Genomic DNA, 21,903 nt, shown 5'->3' with positions numbered 1-21,903 from the left:
CAAGCTACGGATTGAAGAAGATATTGTCGCACAATCAAGGGTGGATGAAAGAACAAATTCGAGGAGGTCAGAGTCTGAAAAGAGGTTCGGTAAAAATAAAAACGAGCTTTATATGGGACCCACAGAGCGTGACTCATGGTCCAAGCCAGAAAATGTACGGTCTGATCCTAGATCGAGGAACAGAGATGTGGGTTCATCATCTAGGTTCAGGAAGGAACACGATGTACGTGATAGGGATACCAACACGAATGCAAGGATTGGTGATTATAGTTTCAATATTAGCACATCTGAGTTGGTAGCGGTTCTAAGGAGTATGGGTGATAAGGTGCGGTGGCCAAAGGAAATGAGATCAAACCCGAGCAGAAGAAATCCAATTTTCTAGTGCGAATTCCATAACGACCATGGCCACAAAACAACTGATTGCAGATTGTTACAAGGTAAAGTAGAGCATCTGTTAAAGAAGGGTTATTTAGCCGACTTGTTTAGCGAGAAAGGCAATCAATATTATATGAAAAATAGACAAGAACCTCCAAAACCTCGGTCTCCAAAAGGAATAGTTAACGTGATAAGCGGAGGAGAAAAAGTCAATGGTGTAACATACACAGCTACGAAAAAGACATCAAAATTTACTATGACCCACGGGGAGTGAGTTCGCCAAGAAGACAGTATAACATTTGATGATGCAGATGCAGATGGCTTGATAATTCCTCACAATGATGCACTGGTAATATCTTTACTTATACATGATACTAATGTAAAACGAGTTTTGATTGATCCAGATAGCTCCGTGAATATTATTCTTCTGAGAGTGGTAAATGAAATGCAAATGGGTGACAAGATAGTACCAAAAGCACGATCCTTATCTGGGTTCGATAATTCAACGATTATTACAAAAGGGAAAATAATGCTTACAACGTTTGCAGAAGGAGTTATCAAAGATATGAAATTCCAATTAATAGATACGGATATGACCTATAATGTGATTCTTGGGAGGCCGTGGATTCATGACATGGATGTCGTACCATCTATGTTACATCAATTCATAAAATTTCCTTCACAATGGGGAATTCGGCAAATCCGCAGAGGTCAACATGTTTCTAAGAATATCAATTCAGTGGTAGAATCACGCACGATGAATGAAGATACGAATAAGAATCCCGTTGAAGATGAGGTAAATCAGATCTCAGCTGAAAGTAGCTCAAGGCAAACAGATGTAGATTCGAGACCTGATGTCATTTAAGAACCAGAGGAGAATGAAAACATCAAAACAACAATTGAAGAGCTCGAAGCTATTGTACTATTTGAGCAATGGCCAGACCGAAAAGTTTATATTGGAGCGAAGTTAAGCTCAGAAATGAGAGGTAAGTTAATTAAATTTTTACAAGCTAATACAGATTGTTTTTCCTGGTCGCATTCAGATATGACAAGTATACCTCCGGAGGTGATGACCCACAAACTGAATGAAGGTCCTTCGTACCTACCTGTCAAGCAAAAGAAGAGGAAGCAAGGCTCTTTCAAAAATCAAGTGATTCAGGATGAGGTACAAAAACTCTTAAAAATCGGTTCAATACGGGAGGTAAAATACCCTAATTGGTTAGCTAATACTATGTTAGTTCCAAAAAGGAATGGAAAATGGCGGGTTTGCGTAAATTATACTGATTTAAATAAAGCTTGACCAAAAGATTCATTCCCTTTACCACATATAGATCAGTTGATTGATTCTACCGCAGGTCATGAGCTGTTGAGTTTTTTTAGATGTATATTCAGGTTATAATCAAATAAAGATGGATCCACTAGATGAGGAAAAAACTTATTTTAATACAGACATGGGGACTTATTGTTACAAAGTGATGCCTTTTGGTTTGTAAAACGCTGGAGCTACGTATCAAAGGTTGGTGACCAAGATGTTTCAAGAACACCTGAAAAAAATTATGGAAGTCTACAAAATAATAGAAAATAAATAACAATAAGGGCAACACAAATCAATCAGTGATATGCACGGCAAGGCAACAAGAACACTATTAATACCGCTCAACAAATAATAATTACAAGTACACTCAATTGAATCAAGTCTTTCAAATATAAATCTTTCGCCTATATTCTTCTCAAATAATAATCTTCAGGATATAATACTTTCCAATAAATATATTTCAAATATACTCCCTTCAAATATATATCTTTCAATATAATTATTTCAAATATAATTCTTTCAAATAAATCTTCTTGAATAAAATCCTTCCAAATAAATATTTTGAATATAATTCTTTCAATTAAAAAGTCACCATGTGACATCTCATTTCATAATCATACAAATACGGTTCTCAGCCCATTTTCATATTTTTCGTAAACACGGGTCTCAGCCCACTTTCGTATTTTCACGGCACTTCGTGCCCATAATTAAATTATCATATTTTTCCGGCACCTCGTGCCCACTTTTCATATCACATCTGCACGGACAATTCACGTGCCAATAATAAAACCATCATATATACTCACGGCACCTCGTGCCCACATTTCATTTCATAATCTGCCTGGCAATAGCCACATGCTCCCAATTTCAACATCAATCAGACTATTATCAATTTACCAACAACAAGACAAATTGTACAAGGTATAAAAATAATCACAAGGAAAATCACAACATCACATAAAAATCACCAATGCAACTACCCCACATCATCACATATCATCCCTGACAATAGCCACCCTTATCTCTCCTATAGCCACCCTTATCACTCATATAATAGCCTCCCTTATCCCTTCGCCCTGACAATATCAATAGCCACCCTTATCGCTCCTATAACCACCCTTATCACTTCGCCCAGACAATATCCCAACACATATAATAGTGAAATGCCACCCTTATACCCACATAATATCAACAATGGAATGCCACCCATATATAACAACTCACATAACACAACAATTTACACGGAAAATTATCATGGCAATATAACAAAATTAATTCATATCACAACTTTCCCAATGGTCACAACCAATTCCAAAGATACAACAAATTAATTAATTTCACAACAAATAACCGGAGGCTGCACACAATGTGTATAAGACCTCAAAAACAATAAACAGAGATAGAAATTACTCATCATAGGGCAACACATTCATTAATCCAAATTCGCAATAATTATATAAACACCTCTTCTTAAGCTCATTTAATTAATTATTTGCAGAGGAAAAATCCATAATGAAATTAAATTCCAAGAAATATCAAACCAACAAACTCACGGAATTCACATATATATACAAGTAATATTCACATCAAATCGTCATATAAAATAAAATTCAATAAATGTGATTCGAGGCATGGCAATTAGATGATTAAATATATATGCCAATAACTATCCAATTTACTAAACAATATGCCTAAGACATTAACTCAATAAATTTTGCACATATAAGCCTGGGTACGTACTCGTCACCTCGCGTACATGGCTTTTCACATTTCATAAATGGCACATAAGACTCGATGCCTAAGGGGTAATTCCCCCACTCGGGGTTAGGCAAGACACTTACCTTATTGAAGTTATGCCGATATTTCAAAATTGCCTTCTTGCTTGAATTGACCTCTGGACCGCTCAAATCTATCCATATTAATTGTATAACTTCATTAAAATTTATCGAAAATAATTCCGGATAATAATACGTCGACTTAAAAATTTATTCCAAAAAGTCAATAATAGTCAACGTGGGACCCGCCTCTCGGAACCCGATATAAGTTTCATGAAATCCGAACACCCATTCTGATACGAGTTCAACCATACCAATTTTATCGAATTCCAATAAAAAATCGACTTCCAAATCTTAAATATTTGTTTTTGGAAGATTTGCAAAAATCTTGATTTTTTTCCATAAATTCACGGATTCATGATGTAAATGAGTATGGAATCATGAAATATAATCAATATAGGATAAGGAACACTTACCCCAATGTTTTTCCATGAAAATCGCCCAAACATCGCCCAAGAACCGTGCTCCAAAGATCCAAAACGAAATGAAGGAAATGACCATTTTTGGTCCTTAAGTTTCTGTCCATCCGTCACTAAATATCCATTTTCTGTCACTAAAAGTCCACACCAGAACTTGCTTGCACCAACCTTCATTCAATCGATTATAACTTTATGTACAAATGTCCAAATGATAAATGGTTTAACTTTCTGGAAACTAGAATCAAAAGACTACAACTTTTATGTTTTGATAATTTTTCGATTCCTTATGAATTGCGAGATATAAGCTTCCAAAATCGGCTCCACGCATCAAACATTTCTGGCGAAACTGCTCTACCAGCCTTCATTTAATCCATTACAACTTTCTGTACAAATGCCCAAATAATAAATGGTTTAACTTTACGGAAACTATAATCAAAGGAATACAAATTTGAAGTTTTAGAAATCTTCAGATGCCTTATAGATTATGAGATATAAGCTTCCTAAGTTGACTCCACGCACCAAAAATTTCTGGCGAACAACTCTGCAACAGAAATTTCCAGCAACCCTCTTTGTCCGAAATCCATTCTGTTTACCTTCCGAAATCCACTGGAGGCCCTCGGGACCTTAACCAATTATACCAACATGTACCAAAATACAATACAAACTTATTCAAGGCTTCATACCGCGTCAAACAACACCGAAATTACGAATCACGCATCAAATCAAATTATGAGTTTTTAAATCCTCCAACTTCTATATTTTGCGCCGAAATATATCAAATCAATACGGAATGACTTCAAATTTTGCACAAAAATCATAATTAACATAACGAAGCTATTCAAATTTTTCAGAATTGGATTCCTGCCCCGATATCAAAAAGTCAACCCCCCGGTCAAACTTCCCAAAAATTCATTTTTCACTATTTCAAGCCTAATTCCACTACATACCTCCAAATAATTTTTCAGACATGCTCCTAGGTCCATAATCATCTTACGGAGATATTGACATCATCAAAATTCTATTCTGGAGTTATTTGCTCAAAAGTCAACTTTCCAGTCAATTCTTTCCATTTAAGCTTCTAAATAAGAATTGTTCTTTTAATTTAGTTTCGAATCTTCCAAAAATCAAACTCGACCATACCCACGGGTCATATAATATATTGCGAAGCTGCTCGAGACCTTAAGCCATTGAACGGGGCGTTACTTCTTACAACGACAATTCGGGTCGTTACAAGTACTCACATGGTTGATCGACTGCTGATGTTCAAATTTTGCCTTGTGGTACAGAAGAATTTTAGAAATATTCCTCTTGGGATGATCATGTATAACAGATGTGTTAGACATTCGGGCGGTAGAGATGATACCAGAAATGGTGGTGCGTGTGTTCTATGGATATGGAGACTAGGAGTTGTCAGGAGCAGATTGTTTCATAGTTGTGGACTGTGAAGTTGTGTCCGGAGCTATCCAGATGATAGAATGTATTGAGATTCAGTCATTATGGATTTTTGGAGGGATTTTTATCTATTTATGGGTAACCAGAGTGATTTGGGGGTCCATTGTAGGCCCAATTAAAATGTGTATTCTATACCAAGCCGGAATGGTTGGCTCCATACTACTATTGTTGAGGGATGTGTCCTTCGGTTGATGTTGAACTTATTCGTGTTCTGAAAAGATCTGTGAGTTACTCCTTTATGCTACGAGGAGTTGTGATTCATTGGTTATGTGCACAGATGGTGCGGTTCTATTTAAGCATTATAGCAGAATTCGAGAGTATTTGGGTATTGCATGATCGATTGCGTAATGGTTATGTTTTTTCAGGTTTTGTGTAGCATTTTTGTCCTTTGCCTCTCTGTGGTTATTGATTTTAAGCGGGGTGGCTCGAGGTATGTATTATGGACCAGCGTTTGGATGGGGTCACGCATTGCAGCGGAGTTATGTTAAGGTATGAACCTTGTGTTAGAATCGGGTGATGGTTCTACGGTGTATGATGAATTTTCAGCATTTCGTTGTGGAGATACTTGTTAATCTTGCGGGGAAATCCTCTCATTTGAGTCATTTTTCATGACTGAGTATATTGAATTGTTGCGTAATTGGTGCACGGATGGCACGAGTTGTGGCTCTGAGTTATATTGATGTGACATAACTGTGGGATAGTTTTGTTTAATAATATAAGGTCATTGGCCCTAGAATGGGTACTATCAGGTTTGGTTTCAGTATATTCGGGAGTATAATATTGAAAGTCGACTCAGAAAGCGATTATGGTTATGGTTAGGGCGAGAAGAGCTCCGTGACTTGTTGATCTGGTAAGTGGTCATGAAATTTCACGTGTTTCTTTTATTATCAACAGTGTACGAAGCTTTTGGGATGAGGTTTGATTCGATATGGGTTTTATACTAGTACTTGGTTGGTTCTGAGTAGTTACTGGCGATCAGAAATGGTGCTCCGGGCATGCGAGTTGTGTAATATCTTAGTTGATTATATCCATGGTTATATTTATAGCTCGATGCAGCTTGTTCGGACTTATACGGTGTGTAAATATAAGATTCGTGTCTTGAAAGAAATTCTAAAGGTAGGAAATTAAATTCCAAGGTTTATGGGCTAAAGTTAAATCAATGATTTCAGTTGTATTATGTTGTCAAGACTATATAGAATAGGGTGACGTGAGATCACCCCGGGTACGTGTGTGGTAAGATGGAACAGTGATTTGATGGCTTGGAAACAACCATTGGCACATTCGAGGACGAACGTATGTTTAAGTGGGGGAGAATGTAACGACCCGGCAGGTTATTTTGAATATTACAACCTCGTTCCCCCATTTACTGCTCAAATTGTACTTTAGAGTTGTTGCGTGAATTGCCGGGGTAATTGGTTCGGCTCCGGTGAAATTTTGGAATGAATTGCAACATTTAGTTCCAAGGTTTAAAGCTTAAGTTAAAATAGTGACCGAATGTGGACTTATTTATAAACGACCTCGGATTCGAATTCTAATAATTCCAATAGCTCTGTATGGTGATTTTGGTCTTGGGAGCGTGTCCGAAAAATTATTTGGAGGTCCGTAGTGGAATTAGGCTTGAAATGCCGAAAGATGAATTTTTGGGAAGTTTAACCGGGGCGTTGACTTTTTGATATCGGGGTCGGAATCTGATTTTTGAAATTAGAATAGGTCCATAATGTGAAATGTGACTTGTGTGTTAAATTTGAGGTCAATTGGATGTGATTTGATGTGTTTCGGCACAAGATATAGAATTTGAAGTTTTAAAGTTCAATGATTTCGAATTTAGGTGTAATTCGTCACTTCGATGTTGTTATGTGCGTTTTTAGGCCTCGAGTAGGTCCGTGTTATGTTATGGGACTTGTTGGTATGTTCAGACGGGGTCCCAAGTGACTCGGGTGAGTTCCGGACGAGGTTCAGAGCATTTTGGAAGTTTTAGCTAAGGCTGGAATTTTGTTGTTACAGGTGTCTTCGCACCTGCAAAAATGGGCTCACAGGTGTGATGGTCGCAGAAGCGACATTGAAGTCGCAGAAGTGAGGGAGTGCTGGCTGGGAAGGCATCGCAGAAGTGGAAGTTAGGGCACAGAAGCGCTTGCGCAGGAGCGGCCCAACGCGCGACCTTAAATGCAGTTGGCGTGCCGCAGAAGCGGCCTGGCTCGCAAATGCGCCCATTGTCCGCAGAAGCGGGGGTCGTAGGTGCGACATCTTGTCCGCAGGTGCGGATTGGCTAGGCAGAACCTTTAAATTCGGGGGTTCGATATTTTTCACCTATTTTCGGATTTTGAAGCACAGTTTGGGCGATTTTGGAGAGGAGAGTTTTCACACAACTTAGGGTAAGTGTTCTTGACTCCCTTGTGGTTATACTTCATTAATTAATCTTTATTTTTGGTGTAAGATTATTGAATCTTCAAGAGAAATAGAAGGAAATTCCTATAATGTTACAAAACTAATTTTTCAAGTTTGAATGCCGATTTGGAGTCGGATTTGAGTGAAATTAGTATGGTTGAACTTGTAATTGGATGGGTTGTTGTATTTTGTGAGTTTTGTCGGATTTCGAGATGTGGGCCCCACGAGTGATTTTTGGGGAGTAATTTCGGTTTTTTGTGGAAAATATTAGTATTTTGATATGGAATTAATTCCTATAAATTATGTGGGCTGAATCAAATTAATTGTGACTAGATTCGAGCCGTTCAAAAGTTGATACGCGTAGAATGGGATTTCTGGTGCATCATTTAGCTTGCTCGGCATTGGATTTAGCTTGTTCGAGGTAAATAACTCTTCTAATCTTGGAGCTGAGGGTATGAACTATGAATATATGTATTATGTGAATTATTGAGAGGTGACGCACATTCTAGGTGACGGGCGTGTGGGCGTGCACTATAGAAATTGTGGCATAATTATTTCTGTGGAATTTTGTAGTTAAATAATCATGGCTTTCTCCATGCGGTTTTATGTGTTAAAGAAATTGAGCTGAAAAGCATATTAAAAATCTTGTTGAGGCTATGTGCCAGTATTATTGGGATCTACAGAGATCATATTGCTGTGAATTATTTGTTTAAATTGAAAATTCATACTCAGTCACATTCATTTCATTACATATCATATCTCAGTCTTTATTGTTATTTATTGATACATCATATCATCATTTTTGGGCTATTCTCATGACATTGTGAGCCCATGAGAGAGAGACTGGAAAGATTGATTACTGAGGGAGGCCTAGGGCCTGATTGTGAGGATAATTTTGGAATCGGGTTGCACGCTGCAGCATGCCATTTGGCTTTATATATATTATTACTATTATGTGGATCGGGGTTGCACGCCTGCAGCAGGCCTTATTGGCTTATTATGGCACGTGAGTTGTCCGTGCGGATTCTAATATGATATTATAGCACGTGAGTTATCCGTGCAGATTATAGCGCTTGGGTTGTAGAAGCCCCTCCGGAGTCTGTACACACCCCTAGTGAGCGCAGGTACCTACTGAGTGCGAGTGACGAGTGCCGAGTGATGAGTGATTGGGAGGCATGAGTGATTGTGAGGTATGCCCGAGGGGCTGTTTTACGAGTGATTGTGAGGTATGCCCAAGGGGCTATTTTACGAGTGATTGTGAGGTATGCCCAAGGGGTTGTTTACGAGTGATTGTGTGGTAGGCCCGAGGGGATATTTATGATTTTATCACTGAGTTGCATCGCATTGGCATGCACACATGACATACATGCATAATGATGTATTTGTTTTTACATGGGTTATCTGGAAGGAAAATGAAACATCTTATTTATTATTGAAAATATTTTGGGAGAAAGTATTGTTTTCAAACTTATTCACATTTTGATAACTTTGGCAAACGATTTGGGTTTTTACTGATGTATTTGAAAGGAAGAACTATTATTTTCCAAATCATGATTTGGCTGAGCATTTTATTCTCTGAGTTACTTCTGGTATTATTTGCTTTATGTTGTTATGGACTATTGGTTTTGGACCCGACCTTGGTGGAAGCCCGTCACTACTTTCAACCTAAGGCTAGGTTTGTTACTTACTCAGTACATGGGGTCGGTTGTACTGATACTACACTTCTGCACATTGCGTGCAGATGTTGGCTGATGTTGTTGCTATGCTCGATGGTTGCGGGATTTGAAGATGTACATGCGTTCCTGTTGTAGCTGCCTCTTGTTCAGGGTAGACTTTGATTTATAAAAGCTCTGTTTATGTATTATTCAAACAGACTATGTATTTATTTTATTTCCCGCTTTGTATACTCTATTTTTAGAAGCTCATGATTTGTACTACCAGTTCTTGGGAATTGTATAAAATTAAGACCTTTATTTACTTAAATTGCCTTAAATAATTATTATTGGAATGAGATATTTGGTAATTGGCTTACCTAACGGGTTGGGTTAGGTGCCATCACGACTAGTTGGATCTTGGGTCGTGACACCATAACTGCGCAACCTTGTACCCAAAAGGGAAGATGTCTCAAAGTAGAGAACCGTATTGTAAGTTCAACAGGCACCCCCATAATTGTAATGCTATAAGCACGTTATATATAGTAGAACCAAGACACGCAAATTTAATAGCAGTAACCAGCTCTTCTAGAGCTCACATTAACATCACTTACACAGACAACTCACGTGCTATAGTATCAATATCTGGACCAGCACGGACAACTCACGTGCTATAGTATCAATATTTGTACTTTCATAATTCTTCTGTGCCACATATCAATAATTTTAATATCAGTAGTCTATTAACTAGGTGAATATCGCAATACCGATTACATCTGAAAGTCATAACACAATGTGCCTTTTGAAATGCGCACCCTTCTCAGGAATTACCGAGCAGTTATAACATTCATCTAAATATCTGAAACTAACCATGTTTTCTATAATTCATGATATTCCCTTCAAGAATGAACTGCCACCTTGTACATGTAAGTCTTAATCCCGCACAACACACTGCATCTATTATGCCATCATGTGATAAGCACAAGAATCTCATTTTTAACTCTGAGTCACCAGAAAATTTCATACCTGGTTGCCCTATTTTCTCCGATTTTTCTTTTAAATTACCCTCCAGTTGTCACTTCTCCTTGTCATAACACTACGATCATTGCCCTAAACTCACTACAAGACATCCTGACATAAAATCGCATCGCCCTAATGCCCATAAGGTATTGTATTCTTCCTAAGCACCCCCATAAGTACCACAACCGAAACACTCACTCTAAAAATACCCCATGTGAATTTAAAATTATTCTTTTACCCTTCTTATACTAGAATGGGGAATCCATAGTTGTACAGAATTACCGCAAGCCCCCATTAGCACAACAGCCCCCAAAGAAGTAACCCTGCCTTAACACCACCAATCAAATTCATACTCCGTGTGTACTACTTCCTACAAAATAATAATTTAATCATCTCATGATTTTTCATAAAGTGCAATATAACCTGCATTTAAGAAAAAAAAATTCTTACTCAAGTCATCCCCGATCTCAACCTCTACAAGTCATAACTAATCCACAAGTGTACCTCGTAACGAAACTAATACCACACATAATAGTGCAATCAAATCGTAGATAGCAGACTCCCCCACTTAGCCCAAAGCCATATAACAAAACATTTGATATCTCACCATACCCAGATAATATCTAAATTGACCATACGAAGCAATAAAAGTCTGGTCTCGTCCCCCAATAATTTCACACACGACTGATACACACGGTACACAATTATAGTATCGCCCACCAGCGTAGATACATGAACAGGTTAAACTAAGGACTCACGGGGAATATCCAAAAAATGAACAAAATATGATGAAGCATACGAATATGTGGAACCAGGGTCAAATAATATAGATGCCTCCCTGTGGCACACTAAGACAATACCTGTGATCACTGTATCTAAAGCAACAACATCTGGTCTGGCAGGAAAAGCATAGAATCAGTCCTGACCACCACCGGATTGGCCTCCCCCTCTTGGAAGACCCCTAGCTGACTGAGCCCCACCCCGAGTTGGCTGGGTGGGTGGTGGAGAAACTGGTGCAGAAGTAGTAGCCTGACTCCTATGCTGAACTGGACCTCGCATATGGCGGGGACAATATTTCCTTACATGACCTAGCTCTCCACACTCATAGCACTCCATCTCGAAGAATGGTCGCGAGTTCTGAGGCGGACCTCGGGCACCAGAATAACTACCAGAAGGACCTGGTACATATGATCCCTGAACTGATGGTGCACGGGGCATACTCGGGGCTGGAAGTGCACTGAGAGATGGCTGACTCTGAGGAGAACTATATGAACCATGGTTGGATGATGCCCTACGGTGAACTGGACGACCCCTGTTGTGGTAGAACTGCCCTCCAGAAGGTACCCCACCAAAACCGCCCAAACCTCGAGAACTCTTAGCCTCCCTATCAACACGTTCCTGGCTACGGACAACCTCTATCTGTCGAGCAATGTCAACCGTCTTGTCAAAAGTGGCACCAGATACCCTCTCCCTAGTCATAGGCAACCGCATCTAATACGTGAGGCCATCAATGAACCTCCTAATCCTCTCCCTATCAGTGGGAACCGACCAAACTGTGTGATGAGCCAACTCAGAAAATTGCATCTCGTACTGCGTCACGGATATGCCATCCTGATGTAACTACTCAAATTGTCTGCGCAGCTCCTCTCTACGAGACTGCAGAACAAACTTCTCCAAAAAGAGAATGGAGAAGTCCAGTCATGTAAGTGGTACTGCACCAACCGGCCTGCGCCTCTCATAAGTCTCCCACCATCTGAAGGCAACCCCAAAAAACTAAGAGGTAGTGAACGAGATCCCACTGGTCTCCAGAATACATGTTGTCCGAAGCATTCGCTGGTACTTATCTAGAAAACCCTGAGCATCCTCTGACTCAACACTGGTAAATTATGGAGGTCGAAGCCTCCCGAATATCTCAAGTTTTCTTTGCTCATCATCTTCCATAACAGGGACTACCGGGGCCTGAGCAGCTGTAACTGGCTGGGGTGGTAGTGCCTCCGGTATCTCAAGTCCCTGTACTACCAGATCTGGAGTACGGTCAACAAGGGTATAAGTACCTCCCCCATCCTGAGAAGTGGCAGGTGCGGCTTGAGCCGAAACCACCTAAGCAAGACCAGTGCAAACTGTCAATATCTGGGCCAAAGTCTCCTGGAGGCCTGAAATCTCAATGGGCACAGCTAGTGCTTGAGCTGATGCAACTGATGGTATTACAGGTACTGGTCCCACTATGCTACGAGTTACACCTCGACCTCTACCTTAGCCCCGACCTCTCGCGGCCCTAACTGGTGGCACTAGTGGCTGACCGTCCGCTCCGGTAGTACGTGTTCTCACTATCTATGAGAGAATAGAATAAAGGATTTTTAGTTTCTGGAATCAACAAGTTCGCACAACTGAATACAATAAAGTGAAATTTACTAAGGGTTCGACAACCTCTAAAAGATAAGTACAAACATCTCTGTACCGATCCGCAAACTCTACTAAACCTGCTCATGACTCGTGAGACTTATGTAACCTAGGCTCTGATACCAACTTGTCATGACCCAATATCTCACCTGTCGTGATGGCGCCTATCTCAACACTGGGCAAGTCGAAAATCTCAATAAACCACTATATCTTTTAAATTTGAAAACATAATAATTAAATTCAGCGGAAGAATCTCACAATTTCAAATATAACACTCTCAAAACCTGGTGTCACTGACTACATGAGCATCTAATATGAATACAAAGTCTGACGGATAAAAATAATTGTCTGAAAATATAGAACAATACAATAATTAAACAGGAACAGAATCAAGTCTACGGACGTCAAACAGCTATCTTGATAGTCCCCAACAGAATTAACTTTGAAAACTAGCAGTCGCCGTATCTGGGAGCACCTGGATCTGCACACGAGGTGCAGAGTGTAGTATGAGTACAACTAACTCAATAAGTAATAAGACTAACCTTTGGGCTAAAAGTAGTGACGAGCTCCGCAGTTACAGTCCAGTATAAATAATAGTACAAAAATGTAGGCAAGCTTTCAAATTCAACAGTTAAACTCAGTACAAATGAAATAGATCAATACTGCATGATATGAGGAATATGACATCTCAGTAGAAAGACCTCATATAAATACTGGTCACAAATTATACGGTCACTCGGTACTGTTTATGGCCAATCCAGTCCAGGGGTGTTCCAACCCGTAATTAAATATACATCGACTGACAGTCAGTCACTCAGTACCGTATAAGGCCAATACAACCATGGGGTAATTTATCCCCAAATATAAATGATACGGACAAGATCCATGTCCAGGTAAACTCATTACAATATAAATAAGTAAGACAAGTCCATGCCCTCCTAGGGAAATCCATCTCGAATATACATAATCATCTACCTCACTGGGAGTGTGTACAGACTCCGGAGGGGCTCCTTCAGCCCAAGAGTGATATAAAGCTTTTATGGCCTACTGCAGGCAGACAGTCCTGATCCGTATAATAATAAAACCTATAAGGCCTGCTGCAGGCGGGCAGCCCCGATCCATAAATAATAATATATATTAAGCCAATATGGCCTGCTACACGCTTGCAGCCCCGATCCCATCAATATCCTCACAATGGATGAACATGACTAATCCATTTAATGATAACATATATAAAGCTAATATAGCATGTTGCGGCGCGTAACTCGATCCCATAAATATCCTCACAATGGATGAATATGACTGAGTGTGAAATGTATATTTTTGAAACAATTAATTCAACAGCAACACGACCCCATGGGTCCCAAAATATTGGAATGTAGCCCAAACATGATATTTAATAAGTGTCTCAGCTCAATTTATCTAACACGTGGAATATGTTCAGATAATAACATGATTCACTAATTTTTACAACCGCACAGGATTTATTCAAGGCACAATTTATGTGGTGCGCGTCTACATGCTCATCACCTATCGTGTGTGTCACCTCCAAATATTTATATCATACCAAATTTCGGGGATTTATACCCTCAGAACCAAGTTTAGAAGTGTTACTTACCTCAACCTTCAAGCTCCGAAAATACTACAATGCTCCAATTGTTTAAAATATCCAAATATCACCCACAATTCAATACCTACCATTAGATATCCCAACTATATCAAAATAAATATGAAAAGATTCATAAATATCCATTTAGGCTTTACAATTCGCCAAGAAGCCTTCAACCATCCCAAATTATCCTATATGCTTATCCATTAGCCTATTCAATTTCATTCTTATCATTTAATACTCATTTGGGGTCATTAATAATACTATGTTAATTACCCAACATCATCAAGTCACTATTCATTGCCTTCTCCAACAAAACTCTAGGTTCAAGAACATCTATTTCAAGAACTAGTGTTGTATCTTATCCAAATGGTGATTCCCAATTAAATTCTCTCATTAATTAAGTTATCAAGTCTATTGTAATTATTAGAAACTCAAGACATATGTATTTATATTAATTCATCACTATTCATCTTCTTCTTTAACCAAAAATAGCATTCTCAAGACCCACCCTTTGGGTTCATACAATATCCCATTATAACGTCAAATAAAACTCATAAAAATTCTACCCATACTCCAACATGACATATATATGAAGCTCAAGTGAAGGGATTACCTCTTGGTGGAAGAATCTCACTTTTCCTATTTTTGGTGTTCTTGAAGATTCAACCCATTTCCTATGGATTTGATCCATAATAGTGTTCGTGTTATCACTAAATGATGTTATATAATCATCATTATGCCAAAAAACTTACCTTGAAGTGTATCTATGGTGGAAGAGCTCCTCCTTCTCTCTAGAAATCAATTCCAAGTTGAAGAACTAATATTTTCTCTCTCTAAACCCCTTGTTTCAACCCCTTTAAAATGGCCCCAAAGCTGCGTAGCCACCCTGCGTAGGCTACGCACAAAGGCTATGCAGGGTGGACTTCTATCCCCCTTTAGTTGGAAGCTGCTGGATTTGCCTATGCGATGGTGCGTAGGCTACGCTGCTATGCTGTGTAGGCTACGCAAGACTCGCGTAACTGTTCTGCCACCCTTTAGTAAAGACGTCATATCTTCGCGTAGGAATCTCCAAATGACGAACGGTTTGAAGCATGAGAAGCTAGACACATAGACCTATAATTTGATAGGTCATAAACCATATAAAACTTTATATCTTGAGAGTTATACTTGTTTGAATTAGGTCTTATGCGAACTCACTTAAAACTTTACCCCGTCGTATAATTTCCAAGTTGACTTAGCCTTGGGGCTCTTCTAAGATCATAAACCATTCTTAATGCACCTCATACATCTATTATCATGATTAATTGATATCATTCATATTATTAGTCTTGTTTATACTCGAATTAATATAATTAGTACCTGCCAATCTTCTTAATGGTCTTAAAACACTTCGAAATTTTCCGGGGTGTTACAGACAGGGCTTAAATTCTTCTCAAAGTCCCTATAAACTCTTACACTATAAATACTTTTGATGTTGCCAATTTCATGTAATACATCCTGTACGCCAATTGCATTTCATTATTGTCCCAAGGTAAAAGTATACAGTATCAAGAGTTCGTATTTCTCAAACTCAAACTCAGCTTAATCATGATTTCTGAAAATAGTTCTGCCTCTCAAGTGTATTAGTGAAAACTCAAGTATTTTACCGAAGTTGCCAAAAATATGAGTAAGTTTGAAAACAGTAATTTCCCCAAAAATCCTTTCAACAATAAATAAGATGTTTCATTTTCTTTCAAGATAGCTAGTGGAAAATGCATTACTATGCCCATATGCTAATATGTGTGAGTAGTCATGAATGACGTGATACCGTACATCATGAGAAAAATGCATCTCTATGCCTGTACGTCAAATGTGCATGTTAATGCGATGCAACTCAGAGATAAAACCATATGCATATTCTCAGAGTATCATTTCACTCAGTCCTCCCAGTCACTCAGTCCTCCCAATCACTCAATCCTCCCAATCGCTCGGCACTCGCACTCGCACTCAGTAGGTACTTACGCTCACTGGGGTGTGTACAGACCCCAGAGGGGCTCCTTAAGACCAAGCGCTATAACAAGCCAATCATGGCATAAATCAGTCAACCATGATGCGGCGTACAGATCGATCACATAAATAATAATATATATAAAGACAACATGGTCTGCTGCATCATGCAGCCCGATCCCATAATCATCCTCACAATTAGGCCCTCGGCCTCACTCATTCACCAATCTCTCCAGTCTCTCGGGCTCTCAGTGTCATGAAAAGAATCAGCCCAAAAATAATGATGTGATGTATCAATAAATGGTAACAGAGACTGAGATATGATATGCATATGAATGCGTATGACTGAGTATGTAAATGCAATATAAGCAAATAACTCAATAGCAGAAATGACCTCAGTGGGTCTCAACAGAATAGGCATGTCATCTAGACATGGTTTCTAACATGTATAACATCTCAATAACTCTAGTACGTAGAGATTTCATAGTTACAGATAAGATCAGGTATTTACACAGTACCACTGAAGTAATAGAGTTACAATTCACAGGGTGCACGCCCACACGTCCGTCATATAGCATGTGCGTCACCTCCAAACAATTCACATAACACGATAATCAGGGTTCATACCCTTAGCTCCAAGATTAGAGATATTACTTATCTCGAACCATGTAATTTCTTACTTCGCTATACCCTTGCCTCATGAATTGGTCTCCAAACATCCTGAAACTAGCTACAAGCAGTATAATACAATCAATATAGGCTAAAGGAATCAATTCCACAAGAAAATATGAAATTATAGCCAAAAATCCAAAATCGTCTCAAACACGGCCTCCGACCCACGTCTCGAAATCCGATGAAAGTCACAAAACCCGAAAGCCCATTCACTCACAAGTATAACCATACCAATTTTACTCAAATCCGAAAATGAAATCCCATTCAAAACCTCAAAATTTTAGTCCAAGAACTCTTCCTCATTTTCCCCAAATTTCCATCTCAAAACACTAATTAAATGATGAAAATAATGATATATATTCGTGTATATTGACCAAATCAGAGTTAGAATCACTTACCCCAATGTTTTTCCTTGAAAATCTCTCAAACAATCGCCTTTCCCCAAGCTCCAATTTAGCAAAAATGGAAAATGGGACGAATCCCTCGTTTTATAACTTAAAGTTTCTGTCGATTTCCTGCCCTCGATTTCCTGACCTCGATTTCCAGCCTTCGATTTTCCAGCCTCGATTTTTTTCCAGCCTCGATTTTTTTTTCCAGCCTTGATTTTTCCAGCAGAAAAATTTCAGCAGTTGTTTAAATCAAAATTTGGATCCGTTAACCATCCAAAACTCACCCGAGGCCCTCGGGACCTCAACCAAATACACCAACAAGTCCTAAAATATCATACGAACTTAGTTGAAACCTCAAATAACATAAAATAACGCTAAAACCACGAATCATACCCCAATTCAAGCTTAAGGAACTTAAGAATTTCTAACTTTTATATTTGATGCTGAAACCTATCAAATCAATTTCGATTGAACTCAAATTGTGCACACAAGTCATAAATAGTATAAAGGATCTATGAAAATTTTCAGAACTGGATTCTGACCCCGATATCAAAAAGTCAACTCCCCGGTCAAACTTTCCAAAAATTTAACTTTCGCCATTTCAAACCAAATTTCACTACGGGCTTCCAAATAATTTTTCGGACACGCTCCTAAGTCCGAAATCACCATACAGAGCTATTGGAATTATCAAAACTCCATTACGGGATCGTTTACACATAAGTCGATATCCGGTCACTATTTTAACTTAAGCTTTAAACCTTGAAACTAAGTGTTCCAATTAATTCCAAACCCTCACCGGTCCCGAACCAATTACCCCGGCAAGTCACACAACAATTGTAAAGCACAAATTGAGCAGTAAATGGGAAAACAGGATTATAATACTCAAAATGTTCGGTCGGGTCATTACAATAGAGTTTTAACTTAGCAATTTCTTTTCATATTTTACAATTAGTGTTCCAATTAAAATTGTCAATCAATAAATTTTGAAGGTATTTTGATTCTCCACCATTGACATCCATTAAAAAGCTTCAAAGCTTTAAATTCGAATTTGGGTTTTCAAAAACTATTGCTTATTTGGATTGGGTGTTGTTGCAAACAATTGAAAATATTCTTTGGAGTTTTTATCATAATTTTGAGGGTGCTTGGTGAAGATTAGACTTAATTTTGGCTGAATTGCAGATTAAAACTCGAAGAAGAAGAACATATGACGTACAATATACTTACGAAATTGTATTAAAGTTGTATGTAAACTATATTTAAGTTGTATTATGTTGTAGCTATATATATTTTTATTTGAATGTTGTATGAAAATAATTATTAACGGCTTCATGGTTTTTGTTTTGAAGAAGCTACGCTATATCCCATTAAATTTCTGTTTAACAACTGAATATTTTTTAATTATAAACTCGGATAACAAAATCCCCTAATTTAAGGCACTAACAGTAGATTGTATATAAATTGTAAGCAATCCTTGTTTAGGGCGGGTAATATAAAAAACTAGGAGAATTTTGATAAATAAGTTTCAAATATTGTATAGGAAAGAAAAATTCCTAATATAATCTTAAAATAAATATGGAACTTGCCAACTATTGTCAACATTAAAATCTCATTTGGCTTTAACAAAAATTTGCTGAATAGTGAAACATAATTTCCATGTATCAAATTTGTACGATTTTTATTTTTAATTTGATATTGTTATACCATGCAATTGTATATTAAGCATCACTGATCTGATTAAAGCCCTCATTTAGTACTCATGATACTACAGTTCGAAGTACAGATCAATGTGATGTTGTTGAAACTCCTAGATCTACTTGGAATTTATAAGATGGGCAACCTACGTCTACTTCTTCAAATAAAATTAGGCTAAAGGAAAAAGAAGTTGGGCATGAATTACTGGCTGCAAATTCCAGTGACAATGAGGATCTCAAACAATCGTCTCTCCCCAAACTCCAATTTGTCAAAAATAAAAAATAGGACGAAGCCCCCGTTTTATAACTTAAAATTTCTGTCGAGGCGCTGCTCTCAATTTCCTGCCCTCGATTTCCTGACCTCGATTTCCAGCATCGATTTTGTTTCCAGCCTCGATTTTTTTCCAGCCTCGATTTTTCCAACATAAAAATTCCATCAGCTGTTTAAGTCCAAATTTTGATCCGTAAACCATCTGAAACTCACCCGAGGCCCTCGGGACGTCAATCAAATACACCAACAAGTTCTAAAACATCATACGAACTTAGTAGAAACCTCAAATCACATAAAACAATGCTAAAACCACGAATCATACCCTAATTCAAGCTTAAGGAACTTAAAAATTTTCAACTTCTACATTCGATGCCGAAACTTATAAAATTAATTTCGATTGACATCAAATAGTGCACACAATTCATAAATGGCATAAAGGATCTATGAAAATTTTCAAAACTGGATTCCGACCCCGATATCAAAAAGTGAACTCCTCGGTCAAACTTCCCAAAAATTCAACTTTCGCCACTTCAAATAAAGTTTCACTACGTGACTTCCAAATAATTTTTCGGACACGCTCCTAAGTCCGAAATCACCATACAGAGCTATTAGAATCACCATAACTCCATTCCGGGGTTGTTTACACATAAGTCGACATCCGGTCACTATTTTAACTTAAGCTTTAAACCTTGGAACTAAGTGTTCCAATTCATTCCAAAACCTCACCGAGCCCGAACCAATTACCCCGGCAAGTCACACAACAATTGTAAAGCAAAAATTATGTAGTAAATGGGAAAACGGGATTATAATACTCAAAACGATCGGTCGGGTCGTTACAATAGAGTTTTAACTTAGCAATTTCTTTTCATATTTTACAATTGGTGTTCGAATTGAAATTGTCAATCAATAAATTTTGAAGGTGTTTTGATTCTCCACCATTGACATCCATTAAAAAGCTTCAAAGCTTTGAATTCGAATTTGGGTTTTTAAAAACTATTGCTTGTTTGGATTGGGTGTTGTTGCAAATAATTAAAAATATTCTTTGGAGTTTGTATCACAATTTTGAGGGTGTTTGGTGAAGATTAGATTTGATTTTGGCTGAATTGCATATTGAAATTCGAAGAAGAAGAACATATGGCATGCAATATACTTACAAAATTATATATATATATATATATATACAAAATTATATATAATATATGAATCGTTGTATGAAATTTTTAAATCAGTTATAAATAATATCTTTTTAGAAAAAGTTATTGATATGTATCAAAATTGTATTAAGAGAATATGTTTTGATTGAAAATTCAGAGAGGAAGAAGAACGCGCCAAATACAAAATATATACAAATTATATAGTATAAAATACATACAAAAGATATTTTGTATAACATTTGTATGAAAATACACCAACAAGTCCTAAAACATCATACGAACTTTGTTGAAACCTCAAATCACATAAAACAACGCTAAAACCACGAATCATACCCCAATTCAAGCTTAAGGAGCTTAAGAATTTCCAACTTCTACATTTGATGCTGAAACCTATCAAATCAATTCTGATTGACCTCAAATTTTGCACACAAGTCATAAATGATATAACAGATCTATGAAAAGTTTCTCAACTGGATTCCGACCCTGTTATCAAAAGTCAAATCCTCGGTCAAACTTTCCAACAATTCAACTTTCATCATTTCAAGCCAAATTTCACTACGGACTTCCAAATAATTTTTCGGACATGCTCCTAAGTCCAAAATCAACATACGGAGCTATTGAAATAATCAAAACTCTATTCTGTGGTTGTTTACATGCGATCACTATTTTAACTTAAGCTTTAAACCTTGGAACTAAGTGTTCAAATTCATTCCAAAACCTCACCGGACCCGAAACAATTACCCCGGCAAGTCACACAACAACTATAAAGCACAAATTGAGAAGTAAATGGGGGAAACGGGGTTGTAATGCTCAAAACGACCGGCCGGGTCGTTATATTCTCCCCCACTTAAACATATGTTCGTCCTTAGACATGCCAAGAGTTGTTTCCAAACCATCAAGTCACTATTCCATCTTAGCACACATGTACCAGGGGGTGATACCACGCCACCCTATTCCATATAGGCCTGACAATTCAACATAATTGTAAGTTATTAATTTAACCTTAGCCCATAAACTTTGGAATTCAATTTTCAACATTTAGGATTTCTTTTCAAAACATGAATCTCACATCTACACATTGTATGACTCTGAACAAGCTGTATCAATCCATAACCATAACCCCAGATATAATCACATAATATCCTACACAACTCGCATGCTCACAGTACTAACCCAGTACTAGTATTAAACGCCATATCAAGCCAACCTCATTCAAAAACCTTCATACATTACTGATAATAAAAGCAACACACGGAATCTCATAACCCCTTATCA

At 37.9% G+C, this 21,903-nt stretch overlaps 1 protein-coding gene across 1 annotated transcript in view; it reads left to right on the top strand.

The window, feature by feature from the left end:
- The first annotated feature begins 1,354 nt into the window (after positions 1–1,354).
- Positions 1,355–21,903, top strand: part of LOC107798920 (endo-1,4-beta-xylanase 5-like) — a 56,831-nt gene continuing 36,282 nt past the window's right edge. The window contains exons 1-2 of the mRNA XM_075239216.1: positions 1,355–1,361; positions 1,419–1,540. Of these exons, the coding sequence (XP_075095317.1) occupies positions 1,355–1,361; positions 1,419–1,540 (129 nt within the window). The remainder of the gene's footprint in view (positions 1,362–1,418; positions 1,541–21,903) is intronic.

Source organism: Nicotiana tabacum, chromosome 19 (assembly GCF_000715075.1).
Source record: "Nicotiana tabacum cultivar K326 chromosome 19, ASM71507v2, whole genome shotgun sequence".
Taxonomy (NCBI): Eukaryota; Viridiplantae; Streptophyta; class Magnoliopsida; order Solanales; family Solanaceae; genus Nicotiana; species Nicotiana tabacum.
The sequence above is the reverse complement of the archived record's forward strand: the minus strand, read 5'-3'. Positions and strand labels throughout refer to the sequence as shown.